The sequence below is a fragment of the Pongo abelii genome, chromosome 1 (genome assembly GCF_028885655.2).
Source record: "Pongo abelii isolate AG06213 chromosome 1, NHGRI_mPonAbe1-v2.0_pri, whole genome shotgun sequence".
Taxonomy (NCBI): domain Eukaryota; kingdom Metazoa; phylum Chordata; class Mammalia; order Primates; family Hominidae; genus Pongo; species Pongo abelii.
Window position 1 is genome coordinate 25,535,064 of NC_071985.2, and position 19,181 is coordinate 25,554,244.

Genomic DNA, 19,181 nt, shown 5'->3' on the forward strand with positions numbered 1-19,181 from the left:
TCTTTTACGTGTTAATTTAGAAATCTACAATTGGGTCATAATTTAACTGCAATGATGAATGAATCACTATGCCTAGAAATCCTTACCAAGGACTGGTACTCATTGACAAAATATTTGAAAACAAACAAACAAAACAAATTATATATATATTTTTTAAATTAGGTTTCTTGGGGCCAGGCTTGGAGGCTCACGCCTGTAATCCCAGCACTTTAGGAGGCTGAGGCGGGTAGATCACCTGAGGTCAGGAGTTTGAGACCAGGCTGGGCAACATGGTGAAACCCCGTCTCTACTAAAAAATTAGCCAGGCGTGATGGTGCATGCCTATAGTCCCAGCTACTAGGGAGGCTGAGGCAGGAGACTCGCTTGAACCCGGGCGTCGGAGGTTGCAGTGCACCAAGACTGCACCACTGCACTCCAGCCTGGGTGACAGAGCAAGACTCCATCTCAAAAATAAAAATAAAAATAAAGGTTTTTTGGTTATCAAATCTAATGGCTATTAGAACCAGAGAAATTAGATAAATGAATGGATTACACATGGAAATATAGGCAGGAGAGGATATGCTTTTGATGATAAAATTTAACTCCTTTAAACTTTTTAACAATTTAAGAAATAACTCAGACATAATAAAATTATCTTAAAGAGGACTAAATTTAGTGGTGTTTAGTATATTCACAGGATTGTACAACTATCACCACTATCCAAGTTCAGAATATTTTCATTACCACAAAATGAACTCCTGTAACCATTATCAGCCACTCCCATTCTCCCAGCCCCTGGCAATACTAATCTACTTTCTGTTTCTCTGGATCCGCCTATTCTGAACATTTCAGATAAATGGAATCATACAGTGGCCTTATGTTTCTGGCTTCTTTCATTTAGCATAGTTTTCCAGGTTCGTTCTTGTTGTAGCATGTACCTCTTTATTGCCCAATAATATTCCATCATGCGGATATATCATACTTTGTTTACTCATCAGCTGACGGACATTTGGATTGTCTCCACTTTTTGACTATTATGATTAATGCTGCTAAAAACATTTGTGTACAAGTTTTTGTGCAAACATTATGTTTTCATTTCTTTTGGGTACTTATCTAGGAATGAAATTGGTGGCTCAGACAATAACTCTCTGTTTAACTTTTTGAGAACAGCCAAATTGTTTTTCTTTTTTTTTTTTTTTTTTTTTGAGACGGAGTCTGATTCTGTCGCCCAGGCTGCAGTGCAATGGCACGATCTTGGCTCACTGCAACCTCTGCCTCCCAGGTTCAAGCAATTCTCCTGCCTCAGCCTCCTAAGAAGCTGGGATTACAGGCACCCGACATCATGCCTGACTAATTTTCATATTTTTGTAGAGACGGGGTTTCACCATGTTGCCCAGGCTGGCCTTGAACTCCTGACCTCAGGTGATTCACCTGCCGTGGCCTCCCAAAGTGCTGGGATTACAGGCGTGAGCCATCACGTCCGGCCTGAGAACAGCAAAACTGTTTTCTAAAGTGACTGCACCATTTTACATTCCCAACATTGATATATGAAGGTTCCAATTTGTCCACATCCTTCCCAACATTTTTCCATTGTAGCCATCCTAGTGGATATAAACCTCGTAGTGGTTTTGATTTGCATTCCCCTGATGACTAATGATGTTGAGCACCTTTCATGTGCTTGTTGGCTATTACTTATCTTCTTTGGAGTAGTGTCTATTCAAATCCTTTGTCCCTTTTTTTTTTTTTTTTTTTTTTGGAGATAGAGTCTTGCTCTGTCGCCCAGTTTGGAGTGCTGTGGCGGGATCTTGGCTCACTGAAACTTCCGCCAACGGGTTCAAGTGATTCTCCTGCCTCAGCCTCCTGAGTAGCCAGGATTACAGGCGCCCGCCACCACGCCCAGGTAGTTTTTGTATTTTTAGTAGACACAGGGTTTTACCATGCTTCCCAGGCTGGTCTTGAACTCCTGACCTCAGGTGATCCACCCACCTCAGTACCCCAACATGCTGGGATTACAGGTGTGAGCCACCGCACCTGGCCCCTTTACCCATTTTTAAACTAGGTTTTCTTTTTATTGTTGAGTTGTAAGAGTTCCTCATATAATCTGGATACATGATTTGCTCAGGTTTTCTCCCATTTTGTGGGGTGTCTTTTCATTTTCTTAATGGTGTCTTTTGAGCCACAAAAGTTTTAAATTTTAAGTCCAATTTGCTTAATTTTTTCTTTTGCTACTTGTGCTTTTGGTGTCACTGCCTAATCCAAGTTCATGAAGACTTACTACTATGTTTTCTTCTAAGGGTTATATAGTATAGTGCTGATATTTACACTTAGGTCTATGATCCCTTTTGAGTTAACTTTTATATACAGTACGAGGAAGAGGTCCAACTTCATTCATTTTTAAGATAACTAGTTGTCCCAGCATCATTTGTTGAAAATACTATTCTTAATGCATTGAATTATCTTGACATCCTTGTTAAAATCAACTGATTAAAAATATAAGGTTTATTATCCAGACTCTTGCTTCTGCTTCTTTGATCTACAGGTCTATCCTTATGCCAGTGCCATACTGTTTAGATTACTATAGCTTTGTACTAAGTTTTGAAAGCGGGAAGTGTGAGTCTTCCAATACTGCTCTCCTTTTTCAAAATTGCTTTTGTTATTGTCAGACTCTTGTATTTCCACAGGAATTTTAGGATCAGTGTATCAAGTTTTGGAAAAAACAAAAAGACAGCTGGAATTTTTGACAGGGGTTACAAAAAAAAAAAAAAAAAAAAAAAAGAAGAAACAAACAAAACATATTGTACCTTACTGTCAATCCCTATCACACTGAATGTGTAGATTAATCTGGGGAGTACTGTCATCTTAACAATAGGAAGTCTTCGAATCCATGAACACAGAATGCCTTTCCACTTAAGTCTTTAATTTCTTTCAATGGTGTTTTGTAGTTTTTAGTATACAAGTCTTGTGCTTTTGTTATATGTATTACTAAGTATTTTATTCTTTTTGAAACTATGATAAAATGTTTTGAATTTCCTTTTTGGATTGTTCATTGCTAGTGTATATAAATATAATTGATTTCTGTATATTATTCTTATATCCCATATTCTTGCTGAACTGGTTTACTAGCTTTAATAATCAATTACTGTACTCCTTATCCACAAGATCATATCATCTGTGAACAGAGAGTTCTATTTCTTCTTTCCCCATTTGGATGCCTTATATTTCATTTTCTTGCCTAATTTCTCTGGCTAGAACCTCCAGTAAAATGCTGATCACAAACGGTGAGAATGGACAAACCACTGCAGAAATCACATTGTGATCTTTGTGCCCTTTGCTATAAAAACTTGGGAAGCAATATGTAAACCATGAGACTGAAAAAAAGAAGTCAAAAAACAAATAAAACCAACTGTACATCATTGTCATTGCCACCCACAACATACCTTGGGAGTTGTGCTTTAACTTGTTTCTGACATAGATTATGGTACCTCTCCACTTTCAGAAATCCCTGATTCAACATTCTCTGGCAGACCAAGTCCATTCTTTTACAAACCTTCAGGGAGAAAAAAGAACAACAAAAATCAATAACCAAATTAATAAGAGACAACTGAGACTCATAACTGATGGCTTAAAGCTCTCTGTATCCCACTATTGTTCCTCAGATTGCTGTATATATCTTTTTTTTTGAGACGAAGTCTCACTCTGTCGCCCAGGCTGGAGTGCAGTGGCACGATCTCAGCTCAGCGCAACCTCTGCCTCCCAGGTTCAAGCGATTCTCCTGCCTCAGCCTCCCCAGTAACTGGAAATACAGGTGTGTGTCATCATGCCTAGCTAATTTTTGTATTTTTAGTAGAGACGGAGTTTCACCATGCTGGCCAGGCTGGTCTCAAACTTCTGACCTCAAGTGATCTGCCCACCTTGGCCTACCGGAATATTGGGATTACAGGACTGAGCCACCACAGCTGGCCTGCTGTATGTAACTCTGATTCAGTATCTGTGGGTGAATCTCTCACACCATGTAATTTCTGAAATATCTCATTAAGAAATTAATACTATGTGCAGGCAAAAAAGTATTTACTTTAGGTGTTTGTTGAATGTTCTGAATGTATTCCCATTATTATGGTTACAGACTATAGTCCTGAAGATCAGTAAAACAATATATTTAAAGGTTTTTTAATAGTTTGAAACAAGAAAAATTCCTTTTTAGTCAGAAATGTATCCATTTGAGTCTAACCTCTTACAAAGTTTATATGATCTATAACCAGAATGAGAATTATTACTTATTTCTTCTAGTGATCTGGCTTAACTATGGAGAGCTTATGATGGCCAAGGCCTTTATATTAGACACTGTATCTCCTCCAAAATACCTTTTTGAGATGGAGTTTCACTCTTGTCGCCCAGGCTGTAGTGCAATGGTGTGATCTCAGCTCACTGCAACCTATGCCTCCCAGGTTCAAGTGATTCTCCTGCCTCAGCCTCCTGAGTAGCTAGGATTACAGGCATGTGCCACCACGCCCAGCTAATTTTGTATTTTTAGTAGAGACGGGGTTTCACCATGTTGGTCAGGCTGGTCTCGAACTCCTGACCTCAAGTAATCCATCCGCCTTGGCCTCCCAAAGGGTTGGGATTACAGGTGTGAGCCACTGCGCTCGGCCCAAAATATCTTAGCATGTGTAGCAGAACATCAACTACTTTGAATCCTTAATATAGCTTTTTTTTTTTTTTTTTTTGACAGGGTCTTGCTCTGTTGTCTAGGCTGAAGTGCAGTGCCATGATCACAGCTCACTGTAGCATCCTATCCCTGGGCACAAGCAATCCTCCTGTCTCAGCCTCCCAAGTAGCTGAGAAGAACAGGTATGCACCACCACGCGCAGCTAATTTAAAAAAAAAAATTTGTAGAGATGGGGGTCTACGTTGCCCAGGCTGGTCTTAAATTCCTGGGCTCAAGAAATTCTCTGCCTTGGCCTCCCAAAGTGCTATGGTTATAGGCATGAGCCACCATGCCCAGCCAGATATGGTGTTTTTATACAGTAAAAGCATAGGATCAGAAGTCAGAACAGCTAAATTTGAGTACAACTTATACGCATTCTTGTCCAAGTCATCTTACATTTGAAAACCTGAGTCAGCTACCTGTAAGACATGGATAATATCTAACCTATAGGATATCATTAAGATTAAACAAAACACACACTAAATCACTTGGTAAACTCTAAAGTGCTATATAAAATTGTTAAATAAACTTTGTTTATCTTAGTACTAATTTGAAAATTTTGTTTCATATATTTGTTTTATTTCTGAGATATCCTAGTATCTTTCTTATCTTAATTAGATCTAGTATACAGAATTCGTTTGTGATTTGATCTCTAAGAATTCTGCAGCAACTGAGTCATCAACCTGAAGGTTAATTCTCACCATATAGGGTAGATGTTGCAGTATAAAACATGGACAGTTAGGATCTGTCTTATGCTTCTTTCCATCTCTCATAGCACCCAAGCACAAATGATCAACAAATATTTGTTGAAACGAAATGCTGATGAAACTCTTGATGTAAGTTTGTTTTCTCCTGAGAACACAGGCCTGACAAAAATCCTGGCAAACTGGGTTGAAGCTCAAGAAGGCTTTAATATTAAAAACCAGATAACTTCCTAAAAGGGTATTAAGGAAAACTGTTCTTTTCAATTTCAAAATTAAAGCACAATAAACTTTAAGTACGAAGTAATTTCTAATAAATAATGTTTGTTTGTTTGTTTTCAGACAGAGTTTCGCTGTCACCCAGGCTGAAGTGCAGTGGCGTGATCTCGGTTCACTGCAACCTCCCTCTACCAGGTTCAAGCGATTCTCCTGCCTCAGCCTCCCGAGTAGCTGGGATTACAGTTGCGCGCCACCACGCCCAGCTAATTTTTGCATTCTAAGTAGAGATGGGGTTTCACCATGTTGGCCAGGCTGGTCTTGAACTCCTGGCCTCAGGTGATCTGCCTGCCTTGGCCTCCCAAAGTGCGGGGATTACAGGTGAGCCACTCTGCTTGGCCAATAATATGTTAAAATATGGTAGGATCTATTTCTAACTAAACTAAACCAGTTATCAGTATTTGTTCAGTGTCTACTAAAAAAACAAAGACATAAACACAATACATATCAATATATGTAACTGCTTTTAATGAAAAGTAACTTTTTTCCAAAACAAAACATTTAGTGATTGGCCTTATTTTACATTTCTGCAAGGCTTTTTGATATGTGGTTTAACAGAACACAGGTCAATTTTCATACCTGTCTCTGCATTCAAACGACTGAGGTATTCTTACCTCAGAAAATTCTGGAAAACACAAGAACACACAAGTGCACATTTCATTAGCTATCAGTGTAATGCCATTATGTCATCAAATGTCATGTGGCTACTGGAAAACTCCATGTATACTTGTGGAAAAAATAAGCGTGCCAAACATAAATAAAACCTTAGTACCGTAAAAAACAAACAAACAAACAAACAAACAAAAAAACTTTAGATCTTATGGACCCTGTGACAGGATCTTGGAAACCTCTCTGGGGTTTCTGGACCACACTTTGAGAACCAGTGCCCCAGTCCTGAATAATCACATGACCACAAACACCAGTACTGAACTTCATGTGGGGAAAAAAAAACTTTTATGTTATTGAAGGAAAGAAAAGTGAGTGTCTGTGTGTGTGAAATGAGGGCAACAGGGCTAACTTCTCAACTTATTAGGAAGTTAACAGATAATATCAAATAGAAGAAAATCAGCCAGAAGATTTGAAAGTGGTGCCTCTGGGGAATAAAAACTGGGGACTATAAAAACTATGCTTTGTTATTAAAACTGTTCGATATTTTATTTTACTTATTTATTTATTTTTAGAGGGAGTCTTGCTCTGTTGCCCAGGCTGGGGTGCAGTGGCGTGATCTCGGCTCACTGCCACTTCCATCTCCTGGGTTCTAGCGTTTCTCCTGCCTCAGTCTCCCAAGTAGCTGGGATTACAGGCGCCTGCCACCACACTGGCTAATTTTTCGTAGTAGAGATGGTGCTTCACTATGTTGGTTAGGCTGGTCTTGAACTCCTGACCTCAAGTGATCTCCTGCCTTGGTCTCCCAAAGTGCTAGGTTCACAGGCGTTCAGCACTGCACCCAGCCTATCTGATACGTTAAATCATCAGATGAGTAGATAATGGACTTAAAAACAAACTGAGGTACCCTCTAACACAATCCTGTAGAAAAAGACTTCTTGTCTCTGTAGACTCTATACAACCTTGTTGATAATTTCTGAGAAGAAATAGTTTTTAGCAGCAATATGTTTACAAAGACAAAAATTAAGGTCAATTACTGCTGTAACAATTTTCAAGGTTCAGTAAAAACTATTTTACTAGTTTTGCTGAACTGAATCTAGCTAACTCCTAGGGTTTAGATATCTTTCAATAATCTATAAACTCAAATGAATATGAGTGCTGGCTAGTGTAAGTATTTAAGTACTGGCTGGATGATGAGAATAAGAATAACCAGATAGGCCCAATTAAGGAAGATCTCACATGACAAAAGATTTGAATTAGGTTTTGAAGGAGGAGAGGGCAAAGACTGCTAAATTAGATGTAATGGTGTATGCAAAAGCACAAAGTCTGGAATGAACAAACCATTAGCAAGCGAACTACTTCTGAAGACAGATGAGATGTGTTGGCCAAGCTGAGAGGAATAAAATTTCCCATGTTTTGAGTCGAGAAATCAGATAAATAACTTTAAAAAGAGAATGAATGGCCGGGAACAGTGGCTCACGCCTGTAATCCCAGCACTTTGGGAGGCTGAGGTGGGCAGATCACTTGAGGTCAGGAGTTCGAGACCAGCCTGGCCAACATGGTGAACCCCCAAATAAAAATTAGCTGGATGTGGTGGCAGGCACCTGTAATTCCAGCTACTTGGGAGCCTAAGGCAGGAGAATCGCTTGAACCCGGAAGGTGGAGGTTGCAGTAGGCCGAGACTGCACCAATGCACTCCAGGCTGGATGACAGAACGAGACTCCGTGTCAGAAAAAAAAAAAAGAGAATGAGTACCCTTCTGCAGAAGTTGGACTTAATAAACAAAAAAGAAGAAAAGAAAAGAAAAAGACCACCCATCTTTTGAAAGATCTGGTATTGGGACAGCTGGCTGGTCATTTTCTGCAAGCACTATCATACCAGGACTAAAGATATGGTTCTGGAAATTTCACTGGAGATAGTGAAATAAATGTACATGAACCCCAAATGAAGTGACAGATAAGAAAAAAAGGCCTATAAATGGAGCCTCAACTGACATGTATAATTAAAAGCTGATAAAAAGATTAGAGAATAGGAGGTCACGAAGATGGACAAATTAGAATGACACTACAGAAGCCAACATCAAAAAGATTTTAAGCATAGCCAGGTGCAGAGGCATGAGCCTGTAGTTCCAGCTTCCCAGCTACTTGGGAAGCTGAGGTGGGAGGATCACTTGGGCCCAGGGGTTTGAGGCTGTAGTATATGATGATCACACCTGCACTACTCCAGCCTGGGCAACATAGCAAGACCTCCCCTCAAAAGAAAAAAAAAAGAAGAAAAATTATTTTAAACATTAGGCAATATTGTAAGGAAAGAACAATATTTAATGTTGTGGTTTTCCTGTATGTTCAAATGTTCAAGAAGCACTGACCAACCAATAGCACAAAAACACAAGAGATCACACATCTTTCGGCTGGGCACATCAGCTGAGGTCAGGAGTTCGAGACCACCTGGTCAACAGGGTGAAACCCCATCTCCACTAAAAATACAAAAATTTGCCAGGCATGGTAGTGGGCGCCTGTAATCCCAGCTACTTGGGAGGCTGAGGCAGGAGGGTCTGAGAGGTGAAGGTTGCAGTGAGCCAAGATCGCGCCACTGCACTCCAGCCTAGGTGACAGAGCGAGACTCCATCTCAAAAACAAAACAGATCATACAACTTTTGTTTAGGATTCAGAAAGAAGTCACATTTGGAAAAAAGAAATATACTAAATTTCCCCAGGACAAGCAATTTAATGATAGCTGCTGATAATGTATGCTAACTTGTAACTCAAATTATCTCATTTAAAGTGTAGCTCTAAATTTAGGAGTATTTTAATAATTTCCCAAAGCTAAAGGGAAGAAATTTTATTTCCCCAGTGACTACAACCAAACAAAAATCTTAGCAATTTGGCAATTTACCCAAGACAGTAAAATAAAATCCTGAAGCCTAATACATGGAGCCTAAAGATGATGACTATGTCAAAAACTATCAGGGCACTGAAAGATTAGGAAAAGTATATACTATAAAAACAAAAGGGAATGAATAGAATAAATCACTGAAGAACAAAGATATAGCTTGGGCTTCTGTTACTCACTGTTCTACTGTAAGAGAATAAATGTAGTTTTCTTAGTTGTGGTCAGTAATGAAAAATTTTGTTTGTTTATTTTTAGATTTGAAATCTACCACGGTCCTTCTTAATAATGCAAGACACATAGGCTATCCATTTGTGAAACGTGATTTTCCTGTTTAATCTTTAATATCAAGTCTTTTTTGTTTGAGATGGAGTTTTGCTCTTGTTGCCCAGGCTGGAATGCAGTGGTGCAATCTCCACTCACTGCAACCTTTGCCTCCCGGGTTCAAGTGATTCTCCTGCCTCAGTCTCCCAAGTAGTTGGCATTATAGGCACCTGCCACCACGCCCGGCTAATTTTTTGTGTTTTTAGTAGAGACAGGGTTTCACCATGTTGATCAAGCTGGTCTCGAACTCTTGACCTCAGGTGATCCAGTCGCCTCAGTCTCCCAAAGTGCTGGGATTACAGGCATGGGCCATCATGCCCGGCCTCAAGTCTTAACTGATTCTTTTAAAAAAGTTTTTATTTATTTAAGTCTTAACTGATTCTAAGACGCACATTTTTAAACATCTGACAGTGGAATAGACCTACGATATATAATGTCTTAGAATTATAATTGGCGGTATTTTTTTCTTAGATGCCTTGAAATATGGTATGCTCAACTCCTTCGATTTTAAGATGCTGTAGAGACTTTGAGACATGTTACCAACTTAATAAAAACTTTTCTGGGGAAAAAAAAGGCACCACCACGATAATACACATACAAATTGATCAAGATGCACTGATTTCAAAAATGTTAAATATGAGACTCTTATATCTTAGAATCAAGGAAATATTGTAATGGAACCCAATTTTTTTTTTTTTTTTTTTTTTGAGACAGGGTGTCCCTCTGTTGCCCATGCTGGAGTGCAGTGGCACGATCATGGCTCACTGAGGCTTCCACCTCCCTGGGGCTCAGGCAGTCCTCCCACCTCAGCCTCCTGGGCTCAAGTGATCCACCCACCTCGGTCTCCCAAAGTGTTAGGATTACAGGCATGAACCACTGCGCCCAGCTGGAACCCAGTTTTAAAATGTATTCATCATTGTGTAAGATAAACAGAGAACCAAAATAAATAAATAAATAAATAAATAAATAAATAAAATGTATTAACTTGGTACTCTACAGTTCTTAAATGATCACAAGCTGATTAGGCTGCTTGTTAAGACTCCAGAACTGAAATGAACTTAAAGACATCAGAACCTACCCTTTTTTTTTAAAGTGAGAAAGCTGAGGCCTTAAGAAATTATGTGATTTGTCCAAGGTCATCCAGCTATTCAGCAGCAAAAGGGAAACTAAGAATCCAGGTCTTCTAATTTGTGCCATTTTAAACTTGGTGACCCACAGCTATATAAACTGAAATAATCATCCTCTTTATTTCAAATTGATTAGAGTCCCAACTGATACTCTGCTGTTATAGAACTGCTGGTACTACTCTAAAAGGTAGGACTTCTTGAGGTAATAAGGGATTTTTAAGGACATTAATAGGCATTCTCACCACACTGCTAAAGGTTAGACAGATGGAGCTAGCCCAAGACCTTCCTATAATCCTTCCAAAGTTCAAAATTCTGAAGTCAATAACAAGGAAAAAATTAGACAAATGTGAATTACAGAACCATTACAAGCCATCTGGCCTAGTCTTCAAAAAGTCAATGGCATTCATTGTGTGAGTGTGTGTGTGTGTGTGGGGGGGGGCTGTAAAAAAAAAAAAAAAAGTCAATGGCATGAAAGAATGAAAAAAGTGGGGACAATGTTCTAGATTAGAGACCAATCCTTAATTAGACTGAAGAAACCCGTCTCAAAGAGCTATCTATAAAGAACATTTTGGGGACAACTGAGAAATCTGAATACAAACTATAACGTTAAATCCCCTGGAAATGAGGATATTGTGATCACATTAAAAAAAGTACTCGGGGCAAAATATCAGTACTTTCTTCTTACTTTCAAATGGTTTGGTAAAATAAGTATGTTCATGGGATAGATGCACACATACACACATTCAGGAGAGAGAAAATGAGCACAAAAGGGAAACAGATAAAGCAAATGTGGCAAAAAGTTAATGATGGATGAAAAAATCACTTAAAAAATGAATAATGAACAAATCACAACCATTCTGGCTCTTCTCTTGTCCTGTTTGTGTTTTCAGTGAACTCATCTTAATTTCCCTCACCTAAATATGGATACAACTTGCCACCTCTTCCAAAAGAATACTTTAATCTTTAAAAAAAACTATATTTGGGGCCAGGCACAGTGGCTCACGCCTGTAATCCCAGCACTTTGGGAGGCCAAGGCAGGTGGATCACGAGGTCAGGAATTCAATACCGGCCTGGCCAAGATGGTGAAACCCTGTCTCTACCAAAAATACAAAAATTAGCCAGGCGTGGTGGTGCAGGCCTGTAATCCCAGCTACTCGGGAGGCTGGGGCAGGAGAATCGCTTGAACCCAGGAGGCAGAGGTTGCAATGGGCCGAGATTGTGCCACTGCACTCCAGCCTGAGCAAGAGAGTGAGCGAGACTCAGTCTAAAAAAAAAAAAATTCTGTTTGGAGCTGAAGCAGGAGAATCACTTGAACCTGGGAGGTGGAGGTTGCAATGAGCCAAGATCGCACCACTGCACTCCAGCCTTGAGACTCTGTCTCAAAGAAAAAAAAAAAGTTCTATTTGCCCAAGTGTGGTGGCTCACATCTGCAATCCCAACACCTAGAGAGTCAAAGGCAGGAGGACTCCTTGAGGCCAAGAGTTTGAGACCGCAGTGAGCTGTGATCTCACCACTGCACCCCAGCATGGGTGACAGAGCAACTCTCTTCTACGGACTGCCTAAGATCACACCACTTGTATTACTATATTGTGTGTGTTGCGTATATACTACATATATATGTATATGAAATTCTCAATTATCTGCTGGTAGAATCACAACAAATTTTAGATTCTCTGGGTATATACCCTAGATATTCACTTGGAAAGAAAATATAAATTCATTTTAATCTCAGTCTAACAATTAGGAAGAAAAACTTCTTCTTAGGATTCCTATAATGCATCCTAACCACCACATAAAAAAGTCTTTTGGATTGTTCTGTTTTTGATTATCTGTACCATTATTTTTCTCATTAATAAATCAATTAAATGTTGACTAAAACAAAGGAACCCTGATGCACTATTGTAAATGGCTATCTTGTTAATTACATACTGGCTTCAGATCAGTGTATCAATCAATTTTAATAACTCCTAAGACTTTTCTTTAGTCACTCATTTTCTTAAAATGGTCTTGTAAAATGTTAAAGACATTCTATGGTGAATGAAAAATGTAAAAAAAAAGTTCTAATCTCCTCTCTTGGAAGTAAATATTAAGCAACTGATTTTGTAACACTATTATAGTTTATACAGAAAACATTTATCTTACAATGACATATATTTTCTTTTCTTTTTTTTTCTTTGAGATGGAGTTTCGCTCTTGTTGCCCAGGCTGGCGTGCAATGGCATGATCTCGGCTCACTGCAACCTTTGGTTCCTGGGTCCGAGTGATTCTCCTGCCTCAGCCTCCTGAGTAGCTGGGATTACAGGTGCCCGCCACCACGCCCAGCTAATTTTTGTATTTTCAGTATAGACGGGGTTTTACCATGTTGGTAAGGCTGGTCTCAAACTCCTGACCTCAGGTAATTCACCTGCCTCAGCCTCCCAAAGTGCTGGGATTACAGGCGTGAGCCACCACGCCCAGCCCTACAATGACATATATTTTCTATTGTTTATTCAGAGCAGTGAAATGGTTTTTAAGAGCTACTTCATTTATTCAATAATTACTGAGTACTTACATTGCATCACAGACTAAGGCAACTGGAAAACAGGCTCTTCCAAAGATAATTCCAATGTAGTCAGTGCAATAATGATGCAATGGAAACTTAGAAATATTACCTACATAAAGTTCAGAGAAGAATTATAGAATGAGGTATATGCCAAAGGTACAAATATTTTCTAGGAGAGGGAAAACAGGAAAAAGCATGTGTTTGGAGAGGCCCAAGATATTTGGGAAACTGAAGAGCTTCATGTTTGTTTCAATCAATCTTAAGTACAAGATGCTAGAAGTAGGTGTTTAAGGGAAACCTCTATTAAAGGTTATCTTTTGCTCCCAGTCTCAAAAATTATGAAATTGGATTTATATGCACAGGTCATCCTTTTAACATAGTATCTTCTTCAATATTGTAAGAATCCATACTACTCAGTTTATCAAGGTATGCAGATATCTGGTGTCTTTTAAGAAATGATGATGGTAAGAGATGGAAGTTGTTTTGTTTTTTAAAATGCCCTTATTTGCTCCATCCACCAAAAGATGTCAACCCTGGAGCTTCTCAAAAACAGTTTCTTAAATCTGACTGGTCTGTGAAATAAAAAAGCTGGGGAGATAGGACGGTCGACCACTAATCTAGAACATTAACAATTTCACATATCCAAATTCAAGTTTATCTGAATCCCTCTCTAAGTCATTCTTCTCCAATCACGTCATTACTTTACACATCGTTTTTTTTCTGCTGGAAACGCTCCTCTACCTTTATTAACTGGATAAAAACTTATTATCTTGAGGAGGTCTTTCCTGATTAAGTCCTAATTAACCTCAACACTCATATTTACCATCTTTGCATTTGTTATCCTGGTGCTGTATAAGTGTGCTCAAGGAAGGTATGTGTATTTTCTCTTGATGAAGATACAGTGGACAGAGTTACCGACTGAACCTCTTTACTTTGTGAGAACAGGAAGAATGAACTGCCCCCAAGAGATTATAATTTCTTACCTGTACTTATGCACTAATTAATAAAATCAACAGCCTGAAGAGACAGTAGGAGAAAAATACAAGAAAAAATCAGCAGGGCCAGGCACGGTGGCTTGCGCCTGTAATCCCAGCACTTTGGGAGGCCGAAGCAGGCGGATCATGAGGTCGGGAGATCGAGACCATCCTGGCTAACATGGTGAAACCCGTCTCTACTAAAAATAAAAAAAAACTTAGCCAGGCGTGGTGGCGGGCGCCTGTAGTCCCAGCTGGGAGGCTGAGGCAGGAAAATGACATGAACCTGGGAGGCGGAGCTTGCAGTGAGCCGAGATCGTGCCACTGCACTCCAGCCTGGGCGACAGAGCGAGATTCCGTAAAAAAAGAAAAGAAAAGAAAAGAAAAAATCAGCAACAGAGTGTATTCTCTGGAATAGAGCAATACAGAGCAGTGGTCCCCAAAGTGTGGTCTGGGCAGTGGGAGATCCCCAGGGTCCTGGAGACCCTTTCGGGAGGTTTGCAAGGCCAAACTATTCTCAGAGTACCAAGAAGTTATTTGCCTTTTCCACTCATACTCTCACGAGTATCCAGTGGAATTTTCCAGAAGCAATATGACATGTGCTGACATTATTGTTCTGATAGCTAATGGAATATGTTATGTGTATTCTTGTGTTTTCTAGAATTTTCCAAGGTAAGTTCTATGGGTCTTCAATAACTTTTAAAAGTGTAAAGGTGTCTTCAGACCAAAAAAACTGAGAACTCTTGTGCAGAGTGAGAGGTACAAGGAAGACAGCTTGCCTACTTAAAAACAAAAACAAAAAAAGAAGTAATGGTTCTTCATTTTCCTTCATATTTCCTACCAACCAACCCACTCTATAACTAAAATTTTCTAACATATTTGAAGAAAAGATGTGAAAGGAACTATAAATAGGTAATAGATTTAATTAGCTAAAGTGCTCTAGAGAAATATCTTGAGACAAAAGCACGTATTTATGTATTTTGTTGCTGACTGGAAAATTTCATTCCAGAAAATAAGCAAGAATTCTCAACTTAACCTTTAGTCAAATTCATGTTCTGAACCATTAATATGATTCCAATTAAAATGATAAGAGCTCCAGTTGAATCACAGAGGAAAAAAATTGATAGTATCTCTCTAAAACATCTTTTAAAAGACTCCTGTAGGGCAGGTAAAATTATATAATGCAGTGTTTGAAATAGGATAAATTTTTTTCCCTTTTTATATTGTACTTTAAATAAATAGAAAAAAATTTTTTTTCCCTTTTTATACTGTGCGGTGGCTCACGTCTGTAATCCCAGCACTTTGGAAGGCTGAGGTGGGCGGACCACTTGAGCCTAGAAGTTTAAACTTAAGACCAGCCTGGGCAACATGGAGAAACCTCATCTCCACAAAAAATACAGGAAATCAAGGCTTCAGTGAGCTGTGATCACGCCGCCTGGGCGACAGAGGGAGACCCTGTCTCAAAAATTAAAAAAAAAAAAAAAATAAATAAATAAATAAACAAACAATTTAAAAAGCTCCCTATACTTGTTTTTCAGTAGGTAAGACTATAATGCTCATAAGCCAAAGTTACATAGGTTCAAAAAGTTAGCTCTGATCTGCTCCCGAAGGTAGGATCTCACTTCTTTTTTTTTGACATGGAATCTCGCTCTGTCACCTAGTCTGGAGTGCAGTGGCACCATCTCAGCTCTCTGCAGCCTCCGCCTCCCGGGTTCAAGTAATTCTCCTGCCTCGGCCTCCCAAGTAGCTGGGATTACAGGCGCGTGCCACCACGCCTGGCTAATTTTTTATATTTTTGGTAGAGACGGGGTTTCACCATGTTGGCCAGGCTGGTATCGAACTCCTGACCTCAAGTGATCCACCCACCTTGGCCTCCCAAAGTGCTGGGATTACAGGCGTGAGCCACCGCACTCGGCCAGGATCTCACTTCTTAACCTTTGCCACTTGTTTCAAAGTCTCTCACCCACCTGCCAAGGGGGACTGGGTGACGTTGCATCAGCACAAATTTGTCTGTTTTACTGGAAAAACAACTCAAAGTACATGTTTTGTCATTTCAAAGGTTGTGTTCAGCCAAATAATTTTACATTGGAGGAGTTAAATATTTAAGGAGTAATTTCTGTGAAACCACCAGACTCAGGATACATCTTTTGATCAATAGTCAATGGCCAAAAAATAAAAATAAAATAAAATAAATAAAATAAAATAAAATAAATAAAACAAAATAATAAAATAAAATAAAATAAAATAAAATAAAATAAATAAATCCAGGCCTAGGTGGGTGGATTGCCTGAGCTCAGGAGCTCGAGACCAGCCTGGGCAACATGGTGAAACCCCGTCTCTACTAAAATACGAAAAATTAGCCGGGCATGGTGGCGTGCACCTGTAGCTCCAGCTACTCGGGAAGCTGAGACAGGAGAATCGCTTGAACCCCGGGAGGTGGAGGCTGCAGTGAGCCAAGATGGCGCCACTGTACTCCAGCCTGGGTGACAGAGCAAGACTCCGTCTCCAAAAAAAAAAAATAAATAAATCCAATTTATTTTTATTTTTATTTTTGAGACGGCGATCTCGGCTCACGTTGTGCAACCCCTGCCTCCTGGGTTCAAGCAATTCTCCCACCTCAGTCTCCCAAGTAGCTGGGATTACAGGCACCCACCATTATGCCTGGCTAATTTTTGTATTTTTATAAAGATGGGGTTTCACCATGTTGGCCAGCTGGTCTTGAACTCCTGACCTCAGGTGATCCGCCCACCTCGGCCTCCCAAAGTGGTGGTATTACAGGTGTGAGCCACCGTGCCCAGCCAAAAATCCAATTTAATAAGGCATTCACACAGTCCCTTGGAAATCAGTTATTCATGGTAAGAGGAAGCAAAGACTATTATCAACTAAACAGTACAAATAACTGAAAAATGTTATTGTAGCAATTTCAACCTAGAGCAAATCTTTTAAAGAAAATGCAGAGTAATAAGTACATGGATTGTGTACCTATAGTCTACATTAGGTGCTAAGCATAGTTGTAACTGAGGTCCCAATAAGAGAAGCAAACTGAGAAGGAAGAAAAAAACTCCCTGAACAATACATAAACTAGCTCACCAGCTACCTAACAGCTGACATTTAGCTTTATGAAAACTAATTCTGTTCTTAATATTACCCCCTTCAAAGCATATCCAGCCTTAATTCCACTCAAAAATATACTTACAACGAAGAGAACTATGTAACTTATATGTCAGATAGCAGCATATACTAAAGTCCCTTGATTTTTTGCAAACGATTCTTTAGGTATAAATGGCTACTTAAGAAGGCATGTAAAGCACACCGAGGCACTGTCTCTTGACTGCCAATTTCAGAAAAGATCATAATTAAATTAATGCTGACACCTAGTGGCAAGAAAGAACATCTTTCTTTTATAACGTTACCTGAATTGTACCTTCCACGCAAAAACACTTCCAACTCCCCACAAAAGATTATCCATTTAATCTATTCAAGAATTATCCATTAGCCTTAAGTAAAGAAAAATAGTTCCCCATTACTCAAAAATCATATTTGCAGACGTAAAACGGGGCAGAATCTTTTCTTGGGGGTGGGCAGTTGTACTGAAGGGACTCCTTATGAAAAATCTGAGTTTGAAATAATAAATGTATAACCTTAAAAGGCCAGAAAACTGCTTAAAAATTAAGAATGCAGCTGAATATCTCACTTGACAGAGATGTCATTTATTCATAAATTGTGGGATGTGTTTTAACTCTAGTTAGGACAGGCTGGTTCCCCCCACCCCCACAACTTTACATTTTTTTTTAAATAGTAAAATGATCAACAAACAAATAAAACTCAGTTTTTCTCAACACTTACAAAACAGAACTGTGAATATTCCAAGATTTACAAAGCCATTGTCTGGTTGAATGGTTCAATTCAATCAAATGTTATATATGCCCAATTTTCCAAACACCATGAATGTACAGCGCGATTTTTGATTAAACGCCATCGTTTGTAAAAATCTGAAGGAATATTTAAGATTCTACATGAAATTCTAGGATGAAAATGTTTTGGAAATTCAGAGGCAATCAATTGTGAAATATCTATCTTCAGCTGAAGAAATTTTCCATCCTGCAGACTGGCATGGTTGAACTGCTGTGTTGACTAGAAAAAAAATTGGTCATCAGTTTGAATTAATATTTATAAGCTCTCTTTTAAAAATGTTATGATTTCCTTTAAAAATGCAATTATAATCCACTTGAAACTGGAGGTGTATGCCTACAATATAGCATATTGAGTAATAAGAAGATGTTATACACAGCACATTCAGAAATATGTCTTTGTCCTCTTAAAAACAATCCCCAGCACAGATTTAGCTTCTCCATAGAATCGGTTTGCAATCACTTCAAAATGTCCACCTCCTTCAATTTCTTTACCACTTAAAGATAATTTCATTGAAAGGCAGCAAAATATCTAACTGAACTAACAATCACCACATCTTCAAACCTCTGGAGTGAAGCAAAAGCCCAATGGCAAATTCATTATTTTAAAAATCATGGACTGACCTATTGTGATTTTAAGGTATAAAGAAACCTCTCCTAAAGCAGGTGGGTGGGCGTAAATCACTAGTTAAAAATAAATTGCAAAAGAGAAAAAACCCGTCAAGGGATAAGTTGCTTCTCTACGGTGGGAAGCGTTAGGATGAGGCCAAGCAGGAATGGTCATTTCCCAAGGCTCTACTTTAGTGGTCAACTACGGCGCTGGGGCTAAGGCTAAGTAAACACGTTCGAATTCTTCGGAACCTCTACCTGGTTTGGGGTCACTGAGCCACCTTACTCTACTCAATCTTCTCGAACAAGAAAACTTGGGTGGTTGGGGTGGGGAACAATACGTTATTCTTGCAAGATAAACCAAACCTGGCTGGGATCATCTGCCTACTTCTGAGTTTTCTCCCCACACCCAGGCCGGGGGCTGCAAGCGGCATACAAAAGGCAGGCAACATGACCTCTCCGGGTCTACTCTCAGGCCAGGCGGAAGGTGGAAAGACTAACTCCGCTACCCCTCCCGTAGAGGGCCCGCTTCCGGGCG

At 39.3% G+C, this 19,181-nt stretch overlaps 1 protein-coding gene across 1 annotated transcript in view; it reads right to left on the bottom strand.

The window, feature by feature from the left end:
• FBXO28 (F-box protein 28) overlaps positions 1-19,181 on the bottom strand; it is a 45,425-nt gene that overhangs the window by 25,630 nt on the left and 614 nt on the right. The window contains exon 2 of the mRNA XM_002809413.5: positions 3,417-3,526. Coding sequence (XP_002809459.1) covers positions 3,417-3,526 — 110 coding nt within the window. The remainder of the gene's footprint in view (positions 1-3,416; positions 3,527-19,181) is intronic.